Source organism: Brachyhypopomus gauderio, chromosome 2 (assembly GCF_052324685.1).
Source record: "Brachyhypopomus gauderio isolate BG-103 chromosome 2, BGAUD_0.2, whole genome shotgun sequence".
In the NCBI taxonomy this organism is placed as follows: domain Eukaryota; kingdom Metazoa; phylum Chordata; class Actinopteri; order Gymnotiformes; family Hypopomidae; genus Brachyhypopomus; species Brachyhypopomus gauderio.
In genome coordinates this window covers 47,616,309-47,638,808 of record NC_135212.1, presented here as the reverse complement: position 1 = coordinate 47,638,808, position 22,500 = coordinate 47,616,309, and the positions used below count along the sequence as shown (strand labels likewise).

The 22,500-nt window shown below is 42.8% G+C and overlaps 3 protein-coding genes and 1 non-coding gene across 8 annotated transcripts in view; 1 reads left to right on the top strand and 3 right to left on the bottom strand.

Annotated features, from left to right (window-relative positions):
* lasp1 (LIM and SH3 protein 1) overlaps window positions 1-9,651 on the bottom strand; it is an 18,844-nt gene extending 9,193 nt beyond the window's left edge. For 2 of the 3 annotated variants that reach the window (XM_076997122.1, XM_076997123.1), the window contains exons 1-4: window positions 9,369-9,651; window positions 4,592-4,686; window positions 2,657-2,741; window positions 536-643 (exon numbers count right to left, since the gene is read on the bottom strand). In XM_076997122.1, coding sequence (XP_076853237.1) covers window positions 536-643; window positions 2,657-2,741; window positions 4,592-4,686; window positions 9,369-9,437 — 357 coding nt within the window. In that variant the 5' untranslated portion in view covers window positions 9,438-9,651. Of the gene's footprint in view, window positions 1-535; window positions 644-2,656; window positions 2,742-4,591; window positions 4,687-7,871; window positions 7,921-9,368 lie in introns of those variants that run through there. The other variant, XM_076997124.1, reaches the window with a different exon arrangement.
* Window positions 9,652-10,753: 1,102 nt separating this feature from the next.
* Window positions 10,754-10,825, top strand: trnac-gca (transfer RNA cysteine (anticodon GCA)). Its single transcript has one exon. It is a non-coding gene; the product is annotated as a tRNA-Cys (tRNA).
* A 3,025-nt stretch (window positions 10,826-13,850) lies between these two features.
* arl5c (ADP-ribosylation factor-like 5C) lies at window positions 13,851-17,259 on the bottom strand. The gene is made up of 6 exons (XM_076997121.1): window positions 16,910-17,259; window positions 16,217-16,277; window positions 15,787-15,934; window positions 14,918-15,001; window positions 14,635-14,786; window positions 13,851-14,524 (listed from the first exon to the last, which is right to left on the bottom strand). The coding sequence occupies exons 1-6, from the start codon at window positions 16,953-16,955 to the stop codon at window positions 14,476-14,478; spliced, it is 540 nt and encodes a 179-aa protein (XP_076853236.1). The 5' UTR covers window positions 16,956-17,259; the 3' UTR covers window positions 13,851-14,475.
* A 1,519-nt stretch (window positions 17,260-18,778) lies between these two features.
* Window positions 18,779-22,500, bottom strand: part of cacnb1 (calcium channel, voltage-dependent, beta 1 subunit) — a 35,476-nt gene continuing 31,754 nt past the window's right edge. For 2 of the 3 annotated variants that reach the window (XM_076997115.1, XM_076997116.1), the window contains exon 14: window positions 18,779-21,158. In XM_076997115.1, coding sequence (XP_076853230.1) covers window positions 20,682-21,158 — 477 coding nt within the window. In that variant the 3' untranslated portion in view covers window positions 18,779-20,681. The remainder of the gene's footprint in view (window positions 21,159-22,500) is intronic. The other variant, XM_076997117.1, reaches the window with a different exon arrangement.

The following is a 22,500-nucleotide window of genomic DNA, read 5'->3' as shown; positions in this document are numbered from 1 at the left end:
ACTCCCAGACTGCATTCAGGTTTATTTAAGGCCTGAACAATGGCACCCCATTTATTAGCACAGAGAAATAAGTGGTAACTTTGACATCATACTCCTGACATCATACTCCTCTATGTAACTATGATCTTAAATGTTCTGATCAAGAAATACAGAGCCACTACAGGTATGTTTTAAATATCGCTCTGCAGTACATGGAATAGTGTTGTATAATGTATTTGTACATAAACACCTATGTTGCCATTTCTGTATTGATCAGTAGGGGTCTCACAGTCTGAGACAAACCAATGTGTACAGGAAAAGGAAATTATAAAAGTAAGTTGGGTGTGTGAAAAGGAAGAAGACCGTCGTAAATGGAGATGTGTGCTCAGAACCAAAGGCTATACTACATCATTTACATCAAGAGGAAAAACATAAGAAAGAAGAGTGAGAACACGTCTCCACTGTAAATAGTGGAGCGTGTTCCTCGAAGTGTTTAGTGCTAGCGTACTTTGAACGTGGAAGAGGAACTAGCATAAGGGTCGCGCGTTCAACCTACGTTGCTGATCTGGTCTTGTGTTTTCTTGATTCTCTGCAGCTCTGGCGTGTCAGCCACAACACTGAAGCCTTTCCCTTTGTTCTTCTCAAACTCCTCCTTGTACAGCACCTACAAAAAACATTTGGATTAGGCAACTGAGAGTGTTTCTGTAAAACCTCACTTTACCAAGGAAACCAGCTCCTTGGGCCTGACGTCCCCATGTTTCTGAGACGTTAGGCTCATGGGAAGTGAAGCCTTTGTTAGCGTTTGCTAGAAGGTTCCTCTGGGACCGTGACAACATTCTCAACAGGGGTTGTAATTCAGTTTCAGGAGTCGCAGAGACATTTTTAGAAAAATGAATAGGGAGCTTACGTGCTAAGTAAGCAAAGACAGAATGCCACTTCCTGCAGTTTTACACCATTTACCAGCACAGGCTGAACTGGACAGCCAGAGACTATTAGTACTCTACACACAGCCCTGAAACAGCTTCTCCTAACCTCTCATGCTCGTTAGCGAGCTCCGACTAACAAAGGTCAGGTCCACCGTTTCGAGATGCAGGAACCGTGACGGTCCCTAACAATGCTCCCTCTGATTTCACGACAAAGGCTTTGGCATCAAAAACACATAATTATTGTACAGACCATTCCAAATGTGTAAATAAAAATGAGGAGATGGTTTTCTCATTTTAGTTTATAAACCTTGCAACAGTCAGGATAGATCTATAACACTAATGGTCAAGAAACAAAAACAAAACGTGTACATTAGGGCTGGGTATTGTGGTCAGTTTCCTTTTATTTCAAGCGGGTCTGAATCGATTCATCACGATTTGATTGAGCCTGCTATTAAATAATGAAAATGGCTCAACTGTGTTACAAAATACTAATGGACTTTTATTTTTTCTCTTCACCACAAACAACAGGTTTTAATTGCAGACTTTTTAAATTGGATAGTTTAAACTTCAACTGTAAACAGTCAGATGTTAGCATTAGCGTAGTGTGGAGGAAGGGGCCTTGTCAAGTGGTTTCTGAGGTTTGCAGTATTTCTACCATGTCTGTCTTCCGCTTGGCAGACCTTGCAAACCACTTTGGTTTTACCCAACTCTTTGTTGTTTGTTGGCCAAAATGGTTCCAAAAGTCAGACTTCAGTTGGGACGGCTTGCTGAGTGCAATTTTACCAGTGTCTGCCATTTTGTGTATGAACGTCCACAAGCTTGAACGTTAATCTGACATCACGCATGAGACAACAGTATTAGGGTAAAATCGATCTCAATCGATATTGCAAAAATTTACATGAAATCAATCCAAAAGTACCCAGCCTTAGGAAAAGAAAGAAGGAAAGAAGTGAGAATTTAAATAATACGTTTTATGTGAACATAAATTAATGTAAACATATTAATATTAATGGATGAACAATGACACTTTCTTTTAAACTATCAAATTAATTTACAGAAAGCCAATCAGAAAACCACATAAGCACACACACGGTTCACAGGTTTGCACCCACCCACACACTATCCACTCACGTGTGCACACACACTCACATCCACTTTGCCCTTGTGTGAGTGTGTGTCCTCTTCACAGACACAGGCAGGCACATGGTAACAATACTGTAGTGGGCGTGTACTCCATGTACTGGGTGTGTATGTATTTATGTGCAAATGGGCACGTGTCAATTTGAGGCATGATGGTTTCAGAGGTTTTGGGTGTTTTTCATCTATTTTTACACCCTCGCTACTCCCGCTACGAAACATGGGCGGAGGAATGTGTAATTGTCTGCATTTAAGTTTATCAACAGTGAAACCAGTGAACTTTTCCCATCAGTAAGATATCAGCAGTGAAGCCTGGTGTGTGTGTGTGTGTGTGTGGGAGGGGCAGAAGGAGAAAATGACGGAAGAGTGAGAAGAGTGTAAACAGTGAAGGAAAGGGAATGACCCTGACGCAGAGGGTGAAGCCCTGATGTAGCGATGTTAGCGTTAGAGATATGACGGGGCCACAGGGAGGAGGGGGAATGAGAGGGTGGGGGCATTATCACCAGGACCCGCTTCAGCCCTTCTGCGTGTGCAGTGTGAGGTCTGAACGCTGGTGTGTGTGTGCAGGGGCCCCCGTGCTTGTGCAGGAGGGTGGAGGAGGCCTCTCTGGTTACCTGGCTTTGCATCTTGCTCTGCTGTTTCAGACGCAGGTTTTCTGGAGTGTCGGCAACACTGGTGAACGACGTTTTCGGGTAGTGTCTGCAACACAGAATTAGCCATGAGTGCAAACTCGCAATCATGCTCACGGTCCCCCATTTTAGTAATCATAAACACATAAAGATGTGTGCATATACACACACAGGCACAATGATAAACCACGACATAGTAAAGTAAAAATAAATAAAGACGTGACAACACACACACACACACACACACACACACACACACACACACACACACACACACACACACACTCTGAGCCTTTCTTCTATGCACACAAGGCAAGGCTCTTACATTCAGTGACATTCTGGGAGGTTCCTTCTCCATCACGCTGTGTAGATATATCAGTGCATGTACTACAAGCATGTGGGAACTATGTGTGTGAATATTTCCGGCTTTTCTGTAGATTTTTCTTCACCCGTCAGGGGGCGGAGCAGAAAGTTAATCAGGTGGTAGGTCAAAGTTGTAAATCAAAGAAGTGCTCATTTTCATTTAGCACATGCAAGCAGCAGGCACGACAGAGAATTTTTGTCAAACCAACATGTGTTGTGCCAAATTCCGAGTCCCCAAGTTTGCACACGCATAAAGACGCTACAGATGATAATTCGGGAGTTACAGTGATTATAACTTAGTTCACTGAGCACTCTGGTTTGGTCCTAACTAGATATTTTGACATAATACTGTTGTAATACAGCAAAGTCATGTGGTCAGAGGTGAACTTCCGTATAGCCAGTGTGTTGTTTATTTATGAATGAATGAATGAATGAATGTTCGATTTATATAGCGCCTTTCCAGATTCCCAAGGCGCTTTACAATTTAACACAGGTACAAGTCACAGACAATCAATCACACACACACCGGCGAGAAGCGGCAGCCAATTGTGCACAGCGTACTCTCTACCGGGATCCACAGCCCCCTGGGGGACTGAATGGGGTGCAGGAAGGGGAGAGAGGACAGACCCTAGTGGCAAAGCACCATCCACCACTGGGCATACAAACACTCACACACTCAGACACACAGACACTACTTTTTATTGAACATAGAGACACAGACACACACTCAGGGAGATTTTTTTGTTGACTGCCAATTTACCTAACCTCCATGTTTTTGGACTGTGGGAGGAAACCCACGCAGACACAGGGAGAACATGGAAACTCCACTCAGATAGGGACTTGAACCCAAGACCCCAGTGCTGAGAGGCAAACGTGCTAACCACCAAGCCACCGTGTTGCCCAAATTATTTTAATTATTTAAAATAATTAACACCCTTGAGCCAGTGTGGCTTTGAACATAGATAATGCCATGCCATTTGCTGTGATGGATAATTAAAGTCTAGCTCTTATTTATGCATAGAAACGTAAATCGACAATATAATCTGTAGCGTCTTTATGCACAGATAAACGAGGGGAGTCGGAATTCGGCACAACACCGGCTGAAAGCCAAATCTGTCGCCCGTGAAATGCTAGGTGCGGCTTATATTGAGGTGCACTCTATAGTCCAGAAAATACGGTAAATTAAAAAAACACAAGGGTGGTTCCACAGTGGTAAGGACTGTGTATCAGGTCAGGACTGTGGGTGTGTATCAGGTCAGGACTGTGGGTGTGTATCAGGTCAGGACTGTGGGTGTGTATCAGGTCAGGACTGTGGGTGTGTATCAGGTCAGGACTGTGGGTGTGTATCAGGTCAAGACTGTGGGTGTGTATCAGGTCAAGACTGTGGGTGTGTATCAGGTCAGGACTGTGGGTGTGTATCAGGTCAGGACTGTGGGTGTGTATCAGGTCAGGACTGTGGGTGTGTATCAGGTCAGGACTGTGGGTGTGTATCAGGGAGTTGAAGCTCCCTACCTTACTCCCACTCTTGACACACACACACAAATGGGAGATACTTACGCATTACAGTAGGGTCTCTTATCAAAGCCTTTGTAGTTCTTCATGTTCAGAGTCATCTTGCACACTTCACAGCTAAAGCATCCTTTATGCCAGTACTAAGAAAAGAGGTAGAGAGAGAGAAAGAGAGAATGAGTGAATAAGCGATTAAATGAGCAAGCGATGGAGGGCATAAGCTCATGTTGTCTCATCACTGAACCTACTTGAGGTTTAACTCTGAACTGCATTATATTAACTGAATAGCTGTTAGATAGCATGAGTATCTGCATGCTACACCCGTTAGGAAAACAATGTAGCCCTCACTGGAGACACTGAAGATACAACTACATTCATATTAATGTACTACACTTTCTAAAATGAATAATTTTAACAAATGAACCACGTACACCTTGAAATGATACAACAGTCTCTGGAAAAAATTAAAAATAAACAGTAACTTTGCAAGTACTTCATCATTTACAAGTACATAGATGTTCCTGTGAGTCACACTAACTACTTGGTAATTACTAAAAATACTCACAGCTCAGAATAGGACATGGAAATTAATTATCAAGAGGATGAAAGAGGAAGAGACTCTTACAAAGTCAAATTTAAGATTTCTGGCCAAGGAAGATTTTGATTTGTCTGTTGTTAACTAAGGAACTGCCACCCAAACCATGGCACAGAATGAAGATTAAATGTACCAGGTGTTGTGCACTTTTTGAGTTACGTCACCATTTTCTCAGCTCGGGACATCATTCCTGAACTGAAGAATGCAGCTGTGAGCCACCCTGTGAGAAGTGTTGCAACACTAGCATAGGTACCCTACAAAACAAAACCTATGCACTTATTCAAAAGTGCATTTGGACTCTGACCTTTGGGTTCCTGGGTCACTGTTGACCTTGGGAGGGTTTTTGTGATAACATAAAACAACACACAAAGTGTATAAAACCTACATTTCATTTAAATGCCCATTTATGTATCTTCAGTAAAAAGAGACACTGATCATATGGTCCTTCTCTTAAAAAGCCCTCAAAGAATATATAGTCCTAAAGTGTGTGTTGTGTTTTAATTATGTGTGTGCATATGTATATATACATTTAAGCATATAAACCACAAATGGTAAACTCACAACATCTGTCAGCTTTTAAACACTAACAATTTAAAACCACATTAACTGGCAAAAGAGCTTGGTGGTATTTTAAACGAAGGTATTACTGGTTGGTTTCTTCTAATGAAGCTGGGTCATATTGGGATTGTGCTCACTATTCAGTTCAACATTTATAATAAATAATACATTACATTAAAAATAATACAAGACATTACATTTTCTTACTTACACAATTATACCATTACCCCTAAAATGAAGTTTGTGAACCGAACACCGAGCTAGCACAGCAAGTCAGTGCAACTTATGCCCACCAAATTGAACTGTTCAAAGTGCGTGTTGAACCCATTACACACTTGACTCATACAATGCTGAATTGTTGTGAAAATGCAAACTTTCTTATGTGGACTCCATCAGCATTACCTATAGCTGTCTGTAAAATCTGACAAAAGGATCCTGTGGTAACCACCACCTGGAAGCTGTGTGTTCAGAACTTTGAGACTTTAAATTGATGTTGGGTTAACAATAAAAAAGAGGAAAATAGGGATTTTATACAAAACTATTTATTTAAGAAGGTAGCAAAGCTCATTATGTAACACAGAGGTCTCCAAGGACAACGGCTTTTATACTGTAGTCCTTCTTCAGCGGGATTACTGCTCACAAACAGCATCTAATGCATGGTTGTCAGGATTAGAGTAGACCAGATATAAGCCTATGACCCTGGGTGTAGTTATTCTTGACAAGACCAATAATTATACATTAGCAATAGTGGTAATCATCTATTAGCGTTCTATTACACTGGCACACCAGTTGTGTGTTTAGTTCAAATGCAGTTGCACATCTCTCTCTTCTCTGTTTAGTGAGGACACAGCAGCTCCTCCGTGTTTTACCTAATGACCACATTACAGTGTTTGGTATTTACGAATTAGTTTCAGTGTTCAATAACAAGTAGGCAAAGGCTAAGAGCACAGGCCACTGCTGGAACAAAGACTGTTGGTGTTATAATCTAAGAATTGCAACCACATTAATTGAGCAGAGCACATTTGCCCTTCCCCTTAAATGTTTGTTCCCGAACTCTAACCTCATTCACCTCACTTCAGTGCTCAGAGAAATTTGGGGCTATTCTGGACACAAATCAATGGCACCTGTGGTCAGTATACCCTAGTAGGCTAGCTGAGAGGTTGCTACAGACGTCAGTGAGAAGTACGGTGGTCTCTGAGGCAGCCCGGCCTAACGGACTTGGGTGTGTGTGTGTGTTTTTTTTAGATGTTCCCCGAGTGTGACAGATGGAGAACTCTGCTGCTGGAGCACAATAACAATGGTTTAGTTCTCTTCAGCCAAACGACCACAGAAGAGAGTTTGTTGTGAAAGACTGTGAGAGTGTCTGTGTGCTGCGTTTCCTCCACACTGTAAAGAAAGAAGAAGCGTGTCCATCAGCTGCATTCTGCATACAGTATGCCAGACCAACCCCAGATAATCACATACAGACTACGTCCTTCCTAAAAATGCTATGTATGCTTAAGAGGCCCCAGCGGCCATTACTCATGATCAGGTTGACCAAAGCCTCTCTGTCCAAAAGCAATCGATTTCAGAAAGTCCATTACACACATTAGCTACAAGGCTTTGGTCTGGCTGTCTGTGGCATGTGTATTAGTGTTTTTCCTATATGGTGCCTGAATGTAGAGACCCAAACCTCCGTGACGTACATCTCATACTATTTTCAAGAGAAGTTGTAATAAAGTCTTATTTTGACCACAACAAAGAGAGGCGGGTGAAAGGAGGAGACGTGCGTGTGTGTGTGTGTGGGTGTTGGGGGAGCTGGTTGGGGATACATCAACCTCACTGATGTTTCCTCTATAGCACGTTTGCAACAGCAATGCACCACTACAAAAGAATCTGTAGCCCTTGAAAGAATTATAGGCCATATGACATTGTAATTCACCCTGTGATAACTCCAGAAATACTTCAGAGGAGGGTGGGTACTCAACTATTATCTTTGGTGTGAGACAATTGCTGACGGTTCATATTTCACGTCTGAAATTATTATGTTATTCTAAGTTATAATAATTGCCATTTAGATTTGGACTCCACAGGTACAGTAAAATTAAAGAATGGAATTTGCTAATCAGACTCAACAAAATGAACAGGGTAGGGTGTATATAACAAAGATAAATCAAATGGGAATACATGCATTACCTGTATTATCCTGTCTTTTTGCAGGCCTTTTTAAAACCTCTGTCTTGTACTAGCATGTGAAAATAGAAAGGAATAAGCTGAAACAGGCGTAACAGCCCCTGTAAAAGAAATTGGCTACTCACAAAATGAAGGGTAGTATGAGTGGGTCTATATGTTTCATGTTTATATTGTGTTTATACTGGTGCAGACATTGTTACACAATTCCCACCCATCTCCATCTCCCAGTTTTGCCACCAAAGCTCCACCCACCTCCATCAGTTCTACCACCTTTACACGATTGTGTTTTTGGGCAGGAGGAAATCTGCTTATGCAAAGATAAAGTTGAGGTTAAGATGCATGTATAAAGTGTCTATGAACCGTACAAAAACATTTCTAGTCATGATTGACTTTTTAAACAATCTTTGAACACTGCTGTGATAAACAAATGCACTGTATCTTCCTTTATTGACCACAATAAGCTCAGTTTTCAACACTGAAGGCTATCTAACCCGGCCAGTACAGCTTATGCAGCACATATTTACACAAATCACAGTCCTTAATAAGTAAAGAAATAAGCCACATTATTTTACGGAGCGTTTGTTCAAGTGTTCGTGCTTATGTATCTGTCAGGGGTCCCGTGTGTGAGTTTATAATAATATCAGTATTATTATTCTGAGCAAAGAAACTTACTTAGTGAAGCCATTTCGTCTACATAGCCTATTTCTAGCTATAACATTCAACCGAGTTTCAATAAAGAAAGAAAGAAAGAAACCGTAGTAAAGCGAACATTTGCCAGGTCTTGCTTATTTAATAACTACAGGTTGTCTAAACAGAAAAGATCTTCCCACGTACGCCGAGCACAACTACCATGTCAGGTGAGGAAGAAAACAACCAGCTCTCTGTTGCAATAAATACACCGAGCATGACAACAATTAAAACCACACCACATCATAACGTACCGTGACTTCTGCCCCCCGGAACGGGCGTTTGGGGCTCGATTCTCACCGGTTTTACGCTTAATTTTAACCGCAAACATCGACACGTCTCGATTCCGCTTCTCCACCATAACGGAGGCCGCGCGCGCGCACGCACGCGCATCCTTCGGTTGCAAATGTTTAGCTAGTGTGCTAGTTAGATTAGCTACTACCAATCTAGCAGCCTGTCCACGAATTGAAGTGGGCTTCTTTTTTCTTAGACGGCGGAGAAACCTGCGAGTTTCACCGGTGAAAAAAAAAACAGGTGCTCCGGACGAGCAGCGCCACCGCAGCAGCGCGACTCGCCACCCGACCGTAGCTAGCTAGCGGGGTGTCCGCTTAGATTAGCCCGCTAGCCGGCGGACTCCTCCTCCTCAGTTCCGCTCAAAATACGACCAGCCGAGACGAAAAAGTGGAAATAACGTCCGTTAAGAAGGACGCTGTGATGGAATATCAAATACACAGCCCACCGCGGGGTTAGCTAGCGCTCACCCGGCTAGGCGAGGCAGCCACACGGCTACATGTTCGGTTAGCATTAGCTTACCTTGTCAAGACAATTCACTTTTTCCGTGGGATACACGACTCGGTTACATCTACTACATAACGGATTCATTTTTATTATTTTTTTACTGAAGCTTAGGACGAAAATCTATCAACGATAAACTGATTTATATATACATATATATATTTAAAAAACCGTTATAATGTAGCTGTGTTTGAGTTTCCGTCGGTTATGTATCGCCGTGTCCCACACAGGCGGCGGCTGTTGATGTTTGCACCGCTGGCTGTCAGCGAGCGACCAGACGCGGAAGGCGCGGGCACGACGCGGAAGGCGCGAGCGCGACGCTGCCGTGTCCCGCGCTGCGCGTCCCCGCGATAAGACGCGGAAGAGCGTTTCCGTCAGAGTTGCCAGGTTCGCAGTTTTCTCGCCGAATTGGGCTTGTTTGAAAATCCTGCCGCGGGTAAAAATTCTGGGGTCGCGGTATTTTGGGCAACTTTTGAGTTGGGCTACCGCGGGAGTTACAAGTCAACACTAAGAATCGATGGCGATATAATATTTAATATGTCTCCATTTTTACATTGCCCCCCCCCCGGTCGACAACTTACACTCGCCACCCCCCCCCGTCAACAACTTTGGGCTTTGGGCTAGTTTAGGCTTCTGAAGGGCGGGTTTTACACTGACTTTAGGCGGGATATTTTGTAGGACTTGGCAACCCTGGTTTCCGTAGATCCGATTAAGGTCGTTAAGTAACGTGAGTCAGACGTTGCACTAGTACCCCCAACACATATGAATGCGATTTCAGTGAATTCCCCATGAAAAGGGAGGGCTAGCACTTCTACACTTGCTTTATTGCTAATCAAACGTGTGAATCGGCGAAAGTTTCAAAATAAAAGGATGCTTGCAAATAATTATAAATAGGGCATGTGTGTTGGCTAGCTAGACAAGCTTCGTTGATTTCGCCTTGGTTTATATTTTCAGTGAGTGGGCACCAATTTCCTTTTATTCAACAGAAATGAGTGAGTGAGTGAGCAGGCTGTAAGAAGGAGTGATTGTAAGGGAGAAGTGCAGGTGACGACCCCGCTGTAACTGTAGCTACGTGGTCACAGGTAGACTGCTAGCTAGCTATGTAACAAATTAGAGAGCACAAAGGACAAAATACACAGTTTGCTGTAGTCAGTTTCATCTGTTGTTGGAATACATAGCAAACCTAGGTCAGTTTACCCAGGAAAACTAGCAAGCCAATTATTTGATTCACAATAATTTTCTCCATTATTCCTGCTTACGTGATGTTAGCGACTCAGGAGATTAATAATGACCAGTTATATGCAAAACATACAATGAATCATTATCCATATATTTCAATACAAATATGTCAACTATAAATATCTAGAGAGACATAGGACCGATTACACGTATTACGTTACGTCGGGGGTATAGCTCAGTGGTAGAGCATTTGACTGCAGATCAAGAGGTCCCCGGTTCAAATCCGGGTGCCCCCTTGTTTTTTTCCTTTCTGTATGTTTTCTCACTTTATCGCTTGAAAAAATATTTGTTTTGTGTTAGATTATGCATAATGCACAATATAATTGGACTAATGATCACTTTCTACTTAAAACAAAACCCAGTGCTAAAGTAATAGAATGTACTCTTTGTAGTTTAGTTTAGTATTATAAACTCACAACAATAAAAAAAAACTGAGGTGTACAAAGTCTACACGAGTACCTACCAAATAAAGAATAACTAATACATATGATTTTGCTTTAGTCCAACTTACCATATTTCTCAGAGCATATGGTATTTTATATTAAAGGATTTTACCTTTAGTAACCTAAAGCACATGATTATTCATTCAGAATACAGACATCCTTCCCCTGCAGAAGGATTGAGCTCTTTCTTGTCTGTAGCAAATGCGTAACTACATAAGCAGGCACAAGTAACTTTATACGGGCAGCTAGGAAAGACTAGCTGACAACCATGAATAGTGTGTTGATGACTGGAGAGGCAGTGACAATGCGGAGACATGGCAACCCAGGCAGAAAGGGCTGGCACTGTGAGGTGGGCCCCTGTGCAATGCTAGGGTGAACTTCAATGGAAAATTCCCTCAGGGGTGCACAAGAGGCGGGTAGGACGAACACCCATTGGATGGATGACATGGCTCTCGACCAAGGCAATGTTCAAATGACAACGAGCAAACAGTGTGTATGTGGCAAGATCTGTAAGAATGAGTGGGGCTTGAAAATGCACCAATCAAAAATGAAATATGCAATGCATAAGAAAAGCTACCTGAGCCTGGCCAGGAGTGACTCCACAATAACTCATAAAGAGCCTTCCAGTGCCACAAATGACTCACCATGGCATAAACCTGAGAAGAAAAGGGTCAAGCGGCCAGCAGGTGACAGGGCCTCACTGTCTAACCATGAGATTCTGGACAAGACTGCAGGGGGAGATGTCAACAGAAAACTTCAAGCCATGACATAAATTGCTCTCAGCTTTGCCGCAGGAAGATTTGGAGAAGAGCAAGAGAGAGGCATGAGAGGACCTCGTTTGAAGAAACAAAGGGAGGTGTAGATGACCCTAAGGTGCCAGTACAAGTGAGCGAGGGACTGTGCCTGCTTCCAAACCCCACTGCCCATTTAACGTCACAAAAGGGAAGACGAAGCGATAACTTCTCCAGGATGGACTGCAGAACGCTGCTGATCAACAGAGTGGGAGCGTGGAGTAAACGAGACAATGCCGTGGAGTGGGGGCCAACTCGGGCTGAACTTTGGAAGGTTAGGCCGGCTTAACTGTGTCAAGCACCTTATCCAGGCTGGCTGTGATGTGGTTCCGGTGTCTGATTCCATTAAGCAAGTTGAAATTGGCCGCACCGTGACAAGCATTGGAGAGGAAGCTCACCAAGTAATGACGATCTGCTCAGTGTCTGCAAGGTGACTGACAGAGGTTGGTTGTAGGGGCTTTGCAGCCTGATTTCTATTCAGAGCCCTAAGCATGTAGGGCAGGGCTATTCAACTGGCGGCCCGCGGGCCAGAACCGGCCCTTTAATGAATTTGTACCGGCCCACGGCCCATCTCCCCATAAATAATAATAAATATTTGATAAACCGCCGTAAAAATAAATAACATTTTATTTGCAACATTTTACGACACCGTGTCGAAATTTACGTTAGAATTTACGCTCACGAATTAACGTTTACGTTTCTGGCCCGCAGAAAAATATAGTTGAATAGCCCTGATGTAGGCTATTGAGGGAGAGGAGGATAAGTGAAGGAGAGAGGAGTGCCATGAGGGCAGAGCAACTAGTTTACCATCTGGACACAAGTTTGGGTCTGATCAGCCCAAGCTGGGTCACATAGAAGAGGACATGTGATGTTGCAAGCCCCCAAAAACACCCAGTGGGTCCAGGAACATAACTGATGGTACATCCAGTAGTATCAGTAAGACATACATGTACATAACTGATGATACATCCAGTAGTATCAGTAAGACATACATGTACATAACTGATGATACATCCAGTAGTATCAGTAAGACATACATGTACATAACTGATGATACATCCAGTAGTATCAGTAAGACATACATGTACATAACTGATGATACATCCAGTAGTATCAGTAAGACATACATGTACATAACTGATGATACATCCAGTAGTATCAGTAAGACATACATGTACATAACTGATGATACATCCAGTAGTATCAGTAAGACATACATGTACATAACTGATGATACATCCAGTAGTATCAGTAAGACATACATGTACATAACTGATGATACATCCAGTAGTATCAGTAAGACATACATGTACATAACTGATGATACATCCAGTAGTATCAGTAAGACATACATGTACATAACTGATGATACATCCAGTAGTATCAGTAAGACATACATGTACATAACTGATGATACATCCAGTAGTATCAGTAAGACATACATGTACATAACTGATGATACATCCAGTAGTATCAGTAAGACATACATGTACATAACTGTGTGCTGCATGGAGTTGCTAGCATCTTGCTCCACTTGCTCGACTACATGATCATGAGTGACAGAAGGGCATGTTTGAACACTGCCAGTACCTTGAGGTGACGAGCTAAAAATGTGTACAAAGATCTTCAATATGTCCATGTATGCTGCATAATTGATCAGGGAACAAAACGTCGAGGACGTTCTAACGACAAATCTATTCAGGTTAAAAGCTTTTTTTAGGGTTTGATGAAAGATTATCAGCCAAGCAATAATTTCATGTGTAGACTAAACGGTGTTGTTTGTTGACATAAAGGTACATTATTGGCAACGATGCTAATAAGGACACGATGGATCTGTGTGTTTGTTTCCTATAATGTGGCATTCTGCAGTGGGAAAGAAGAAGAAATATTAACCATTTACCACGGAAGACCTTCGCCGGCCACATCTCTTAAAATCTTTTAAAAGGATTAGATTAGAGTTTTCTAATCCTTGCATGTCTGTTGTGTCCATTTCGTTTTTGAAACAGAACCTATCCAAGTGACAAATCTTGTTTTCATAAACTTTATTTATACAAAATTAATGCAAAAAAAGCCACTGTTCTCAAAATTGTAATACTTGTTTCATTTCAGCACACTTCAGTTAGTCACATCTTTATCAACATATACAAATATGGTACTTTTAAATATTTCAAGTAATGAATGAGTATCTTAAATATATTTGAACAATCTCAACAGCCACCTTGGCCCCTCCCCCTCCCCCTGCTGACATTAGGCAGCCGTCCCAAGTTCCTGGCCTCCCATGGCTCAACCATACTGCTGCACCACACTGTGCATCAGAGTGCAATTCTGTCGTCTTGGTCAGCATGGTCCATTTTTTATGTAAATTTTGTGGACCCCAAGACTCCCAGCCACACCCCCACTCACATGAAAACGCATGCACGCCCACACACACACGCGAGCACACACACACACACACACACACACGCACACACCCACACAGAGACTTCAGGCAAGAATGGCTGTGTGGCAGGTGGTGCCTTCAGGCTGTTGTGTTTGAGGGGAGACTGGGAGCTGGCACAGGCCCGGCCCAGGGCCCTGGAGGTTTGGCACTGCTGAAGGCAGAGCCGGCTCGCTCTCTCTGGCGCTCGGGCGCTCGGATGAAGTGCTGCTAGTCTAGTTTGCTACGACCCGAGAACGCATCCAGTCCAGGCTTGCTGGTAACCTAGAGACGGGAGGAAAACAAACGCGTTTATTAAAACAACAGAAATTCGCGGTCACATGTAAACACATCCACACGTGCAAAGTTACGTGCAAACACACAAAGCCACTGACCCCTCTCCAGTGAGCGCGCAGCAGGCCTGTATGTGCCAGGTGTGGCCCGTCAGTGAACTGAGGGTGAGACTGTGGGAGATCTCTGCGGCGGTCATGCTGTTCTTCATATCCTGCTTGTTGGCCAGAATCAGCACTGATGCGTTCTGCAGTTCCTGGATGTGCACGGCCCATGAACACGCGTAAAGGAAAGGTAAGGGATCGGCTTTAGAACTGGCACATGAGGAGGGGAATGCAAGCATGTCGTTTTATGCTGTGGCGTAAATCTCGGAAGACGCAAGCTCACCTCGTGGGCAAGCATGCCATGAAGCTCCTTTTTAGTGAGGGTCAAGCGCTCACGGTCTGTGCTGTCCACCACCAGGATCACAATCTACAAGACACGGGAAGAATGATTGGACACTTTCTCACTCTCAGCAACACAGCATGATGAAGATTAGTACCCTGAAGAGTGGATGTACAAGTGAAACATGCCATACTCTCTACCATCTGTGCATGCTTGTGCTGACGCACGCACACACAAAAAAAAGCAAAAAAGTTTGAAACATTTGCTGAAAACAATAGCATATTTTAACTAAAGTATAGGTGATCATTTTATCTTAATGCAAAAAAAAGGTTAAATGCCTAAAACACATGGTGGTTAATAGTGATGTCTACTCGTGGTGCATTTTTTTTATTTGGGCTCAGAGCCAGGGTTGCACACGTACACATCCATCTAGAAGTGTTTCCACAAGCAGAAAGGAAGCCATGTGTCGGTCCCCTGCTATAGCCACACAAACGAATGCTAGAGGAAGTTGTTGTTCTGAGCTGCTGCACGTTCACATCCGTTTCATCAAATTATGTCCACAACCCTGACTCTTCAGAAGCAAAATGAGCTCGCCATCATCGTGCAGTATTCTTCTAGCAGGCTTCAGGAAAACGTTATAAGCAAAAACTAAATTTAAGACTGAGCATCGTTTCACTTTGAAAGGGCTGGAAATCTGAACCAAGTACTGTCACTGACCACACACTTTATTTTAATTTAATTTGTTTTTTGACACCTTTTAGAAGACAAGGAGTCTACTCAATTTAGTTGAAATATTCCAGCCATTGTACCCATTTCTTATTATTTAAAGTATAATCTCCTTAATGCTATTTCTCTCATACATAGACACACACCTCTGTATTGCAGTAATAGGTGTTCCAGGTGGTTCTGAAGGACTCCTGACCTCCAATGTCCCAAACAAGGAACTGTGTTTTGTTGACATTGATTTCTTCCACATTGCTGCCGATTGTTGGGGTGGTGAACACAGCCTCTTTAGTCAGACTAGAGGGACAGGAAGAAAACGTTACATGTTATTAACATTATCTGCATGTTAAAATCTGTTTGTCCAGCAGATGGTGCTATAGCTCTGAACCAATAAACCTCATTCCACTTTCATCCCCAAGCTGGTGGAAATTCTATTTTCAATGATGCAGCTTAGTTTGGATTATGACTGAACAGTGAAAACAATTGTGAAATTGTGACTGACACTAAAATCTGTCAGCTATTAATACAATAACTACACTTCATTTGCACATTGCTTTATTGTTACAGAGAGACACTTACAACTGGTAGAGGATGGTTGTCTTTCCAGCATTATCCAAACCCACGATTATCACTTTGTGCTCTGGAAAAGGATGAGGGGAATAAGTCAGGGAAATATATGTGACTGACACACACACAACCACACACACACACACACACACACACACACTTATGTGGCCCTGCTAACTTCAGAGATAAACACATTCTACTGACCCCAGCGTACTCACAGTCCATATAATAAAAAGATAGGACATATTACTGACCCGTGGAGCAGCAACAGTTTGCCTTTTAAATTAGCTGACAGTATAAAAGCTTACGTAAGTGACCACGGCCTTATCTCTCTCTAATGTACAGCTGAACTGTGTACTATACAGGTAAAACAGATCTGTGTAAAAATACTTGGTTTTCACTTAGGAATAACTGCTTTCCTTGCCCCAAGTCTAAGACTATTGATTATGTGTATGAACGGCCCTGAACTTTAAGGATCTCAACGTCTTCCTGACGAGTAGAACAAACGATGAACTTGACCGCTGCGATATTTACTTTTAAAAGGCATCCATTAAAAGCAGACGACTATGATAAGTTAGATATGCTACATAAATGTAATTATTGAGCTAGCTGTCTAATGTAATTCTAGACCATCACAACGATGACTGTCAACAGGCATGTCGGTTGTGGAACAGAAATGTCTAACCACAATGGTTCTGGTCTTACCTTTGTTTCCGAACAGCTCCATCAATTTAGTAAACAAGGCTCCCATGTTCAAAAATCGTTGAAAACGACTCTTTCAAAAACAACTGTTTACCTTTATTTATTTATAGCTATCTTAATATATTGTTTGTTACTGCTTTCTAGTATTATGTACTGCCAAATAGCCAGGTATCGGTTAGAAAGAACTTCCTTAGATTGTGAAACAGAAAATTAAAATATTCTTGCCGCCGCTGGACGGATATAAATCCACGATGTAAGCCTACCAAAGAGTGCGAGCTCCAGTTGATCGAACCGACTGATTTCTTATTAGCTCTTTCATTTCAGTAAATCTTTAAACTTCACGTGGGCGGCCCGATTCGTGCTTAAACCCGACACACGTGACGCGTCACGGCCGGAGCGTGGAAACTCTAAACCTGACTGGCCGCCGATGGCGGTGACGTATGTCAGTTGGAACGGTTTCAGACGTCATTCCTAATTTGGAGAAGGGCGGCGTGTGACGTCGAGTCTGTTCAGTTGATTTTCATTTTCATCTGGGAATTACCTAGAAGTATGGTAAGTTAAAAATAATCAGGTAGGAATTCACCTAGCTCTTGTATGCTGTCCATAACAGAAAATCAGAGGGAACAAGGAATTTATGTTAATTTATTACTTAGCCTAATCGAATCGTCATAACTACTACTATTTATATATAAATTACTGTTACACTGCAGCCAACTCAGATTATTCAACCCTGTTTATAATTTTAGTACATTTCTACTTATAAACTAAGGCTTGGGTAGTCAGGTACTCAGCTGATTAACAGCAGTGCAGTCCTGTGGCTTCTTGAAACCGAAACACGTCACTTGAGTTATTTAATGATTAAGTGTGTGCGCTCATGGGTTTCGTGCTTGGGACGCATCACGCGGGAGTGGTGTAACTTCGTTCGTACATCACTTTCCTTTTTGCGTAGGCAGAAGTTAAGACTTCAAGAGCTTTGAGTCACCGTTGAACAAAAACGCTGACAGTGGGTAAAATCGAGACAGCAAAGCACGATTTAAAATACAAACATTCCACCTACATAATAGAAACCTTCATGTTATGAGTTGAACAAGTGTATGTGTGTGTGTGTATGTCACGAAGGCAAAGACAGCAAAAGGAAAATGTTACCTAGATTACAACACAGCTTCCACGCTGAGCACAACCCACGTCCAATTCTGTTGTGATTTGCGTATGATGAATCAGTAAAAAGCTTTGTTTTTAAAGTTTAAATGGCCATAAAGATTATGTTAAACAGAAAATTTCTAAACAATGTACAATATGCGTTAAAATAGCCATGTGTTATTGTTATTTTCATGCTCCCCTAGCTCTAAATGAAGCACTGCGTTTCTAATTCATGTATTTATCATACCCAATGTGTTAAATCAAAGCATATGGGTAGACCAAAGAATGATTTTAGCCTATAGGATGATTTTAATAATGAAGCACTAGAGCTATTTTAACAAACTCCTTAAAAGATTGATATCAAATTAAGACAGGCCATTACCCATTTGAGCACTTCCCCCATCATACGTCGTGATCTTTGGAGTGAGTCAGTAAATTGTGAATGTGGGATTTCACACATTGTGGGAATTTCACACATTCTGACATTTTCCCATTTCACACCTGTTCATCTGTATTCTGTTTCCGTATCTCAGTGTGGTTTTTTTCTTTTTTTGCTTTCCACGTGACTTCACATGGAGACTTCACAATTGTATTCAATTTGCCCTTCTTATGTAGGCTTCCTATTACACAGAAATGTCTACCAAATTACAATTCTACTGGATTTCTCTGACCAAAACACCAGATATTTCAAACACAAAATGAGTCTTTTTGATTAAAGTTTTTAATTAAAATACCAATTTACCCACAGATTAAAAACAGAAGGCAAAAAGCAAAATGGGGCTACAATCAGGCACCAAAGATTACAAGTTTTTGTTTTTTTTATATATATATTAACAATTGCAATAACGCAACAATAACATTATTTATTAAGCTCTTTACTTGAATATTTACTGAGTTTCATTATCAGCAAGTATATCCTTCTGAAACAGATGAAAGTAGAAATAGGCCCATCAGAGACATTCTCTCTGCCTGCACATCAAAGGCTTCTTAAATGCCCCCTTACACACACCCATACACACACACACACACATTTTGTTTATAAAATGGCCACAGAGATAGCGACAAAAAAAGGCAGTGGAAGATTCACTGTGTGTGTATGTGTGTGTGAGATTCTGTCTGTGTATGTATAAAACCTCCAGAGGGGTGACACAGTAGAAACACACCCACATAACAAAACATATGGAATGGAGTTAAGACAACCCACCGTGGCTGGTGGGTGTGGCTTTATGTAATTGTTTGGCACTTGTGATTGGTTAAGTTGACTGGTGTGGTAATGAGACGGGGACTGCAGTGGTTCATGGGGACATGTACATGAACACAGTAGACAGGACGGTGCTGACAAAGACAATAGGACAGATCTCTGCTGGACGAGGTGAATGTCATAGTCACCTGTGTTAGCCTTTGATGGAGGTCTCAAAAGTGCTATAGACCATTCTTTAGAATTCTTACATTTCAAAGTTTGATTAAGTCATACACCTTTGAAGGCCAAGAAATTCTGTAATATTTAGTAAAGCAGTTTTAAAGTTATATTTTCTTGCATATTAACACCTGATAGCATATAGAAGTTGACGCTGGAGGGCTTTGTTAACGTGTCTTAGCCGCCCAACTGAAGCTGTTCATACCAGAAAGGTGAGTTTTCAGAACTGCACACTTTACAGGCCGGAGAAATAAATAGCAGCGTCTGAGCTGCGGGAGCACGACTTCATATACGACTTCATAGCGTCTAATAAATAGTATGCGAAGAAAGAGAGAAAGTATATACATGAGAAATCTCAGCAGCTCTTTGCAGAGGTTTGATCCTTGCCTTGATGTTCAGGTACAGCGTTACCTGGATTCACTGAGACGGCATCAGTGTTCTCCCTTTTGAAGGAGGACTGAAGTAGGAAGCAAAGCACTTTACCGCTAGTTAAAAACAGAGTTTGGGCTGTGTGGATAGGCAGAAGTGGTAAGAAGGAGATGAGACTGTAGTGCTATCCATCCATCTTTTGTATGCTGATGACATAATGATGACAACCTTGAATTTAGATTCAGGTAGCTCTGATTCCACAGTGAATTTGTGCTGAATCAAGATCAGCCATCTAGAAATGGACAGAATCAAGACCAGGGAAATCCAAATTGTGGATCGAGTCTTAGTCTCCAGTACCAGACGCACTCTGATTAAGACTACAAAGGACATACACACGCATGCAAGCGCTCACACACATACACACGCACACACACACACACACACGCATGCACGCGCACACACACAGACACACAGACACACACACACACACACACACACACACACACACACACACACACACACACACACACAGGATTTGTGGCTATATATTCTGACTCGTTTAATTCTTACTGGAAACAGCAACTATGCTCATACTGGTAAGGCTTCATGCAGTACTACATAAAGTAAAACAGAATAAAGATCAAAACTGAATCAGGCGCGTCTTTGCCCCCCCCCTCCCCCTCCCCCCCCGAGAAATGAGACTGACCATATGCATGATGAGTGAAAGCTATACAGCATTATACCTGTACTGTTTCTCTGGGTTGTAAACAGATACAACTTTAGACACTTCAAACCCTTTTATCCCCCAGAATCTCCCTCTGAGTCTCCCTCCCGTCCTCCACCGGTGGTCTAGCGGATGTAAACATCTCTGCTCCACTCCTCCGGGTTCTGGTTACGACCCATCGTGCTCTCGCCTGCCTCCACATCTTTACAGTAGCGCTCCCTCAGTTTGCCCCGCCCCCTTTGGTGCTGATTGGTCGAAGCACTATGCACTATGTTGAGGTTCTCTTGGTCAGGCTCCGCCCCCTCGTCCTCCCAGGATGCCTGTCGCGGGGCGTGGTGAGCGGGGTTCAGGCGGCCGCGGCAGGAGTCGGGCTCCTCGTACGGGTCGGTCTCCATGTCGTCGGTGTAGGCGGAGTCACGGCTGCCCTGCGTTTCCGAATCGAAGGTGTCCTGCCGCGACAAGCCCCGCCCCCCCGCGTGCAGCTGGCCGCGGGACGATCGTAATGGCTGCTTGCTGCCCAGGTCGGTCTGGTAGTCCTGGAGGCAGGCCCGATCTGTGGCAGGCCCATCTCTCTTCTGCTCGCTGTGCACCAGAAATGGGCCCTGTGACGCCACAAGCCCGGCCAATCAGCATGCAGAAAACACAAACAGAGCAGAGCAGGCAGCAGGTTAGTGGCAGAGTTAGTGTTCAAGGTTAAGTGACACTTGTTACAATATGTTATACACGCTGCGTACACCGCCATGCTGTGTCTTCCCTATTTTGGACCCATCTAATACAGAAAACACTGTGACAATACCAATCAGTTTGCTTAAGATATACATCCTAGATGAGATACTCCGAACTAGTGTCCTCAAACATATACCATTACACCCAACTCCTCAGGTCCCTAGGCAAATTAAATTTACAACCTCTATAGCAGGCATGTTTCCAGAGTTGTGAGTAAGGCCATTGCCGATGAAGCCTGAATAAATCAAATACCATTACTCTGCTTTGCATTTAAGGGACAGTGAGTATGATTAATCAGCAGGGATTAAATCAAAAGGAATTAAACAGCAGGGATTAATCAAAGGGAAAAAACTCAGCAGGGATTAATCAGCAGGGATTCCTGCTTGTCTGTACTAGCACAAACACCCTTTTGGTCAGTGTGCCTTTAATCAAATCACCACCACATCTGATATATTTTGACACATTGGGGACACGAGACAGGACGGTAAAATCTTTTGTGATACTGGTTTAGACAAGAGAGAGACAGTGGTGGCACATGATGGTTAATGGCAGTGTAAAAGCAGCATATGATTTATACAGACCTTGCGCTATTCATCAAATGAAGCCTGTCTGTAAAAGATTCTGTATATTCTTCTGTGTTAGGTCTGGCTGAGGAAAAGTGTATCTGTCAGACACTGTCCAGCTGCAAGACTCTAGTGAATGTTATTTCGATAGCAAAAGGGCGAGATGTTTCCACAGCATGTAGCGTACGGCTCATGAACGTTTTACGACAAACAGAACAGAGTTCAGTAAACAGGCTCCTATTTCTCATGTGAGATCAGAGGTCCAGGCAACATCACATTTCTCCAGCGTTCTGTCTCAGTCTTGCTCCCGTTTGTTATGCACCAGAGCTACTGAGGTGTGACCGGGTCAGCTGCCGGGTTTAAGGTTGGCCTCAAGCCGCACAAGGCATCTCGCGTTACTGGACAGTAATTCCAGTCAGCTCCAGTGTGGCTATAGTGGGATAAAGGGGGGATCCCCAGTAAACAGGTAGCATTCATGTAACTGAATACATTTCAGGGGCCCTGTGTTAAAACCTTAAGGAGTTTCTATCCTAAATGTTTATGTATGCACAACTGCTTGTGTATATGCTAAATGCCTTTCATGCGGCATGTAGCAAGTGCCCTTCACGTATCCCAGTCGAAATCTCACCCGTTCACCTGTCGGAAATAAACATAG

Excerpts from the sequence above, each read along its gene's own strand:
- arl5c (XM_076997121.1), bottom strand. The coding sequence starts at position 16,955 with ATGGGAGCCTTGTTTACTAAATTGATGGAGCTGTTCGGAAACAAAG. Across the intron at positions 15,935-16,216 it reads ACAACCATCCTCTACCAGTT|TCTGACTAAAGAGGCTGTGT; the intron begins GTAAGTGTCTCT and ends CTGTCCCTCTAG. Across the intron at positions 14,787-14,917 it reads ATGGCATGCTTGCCCACGAG|GAACTGCAGAACGCATCAGT; the intron begins GTGAGCTTGCGT and ends GTGCACATCCAG.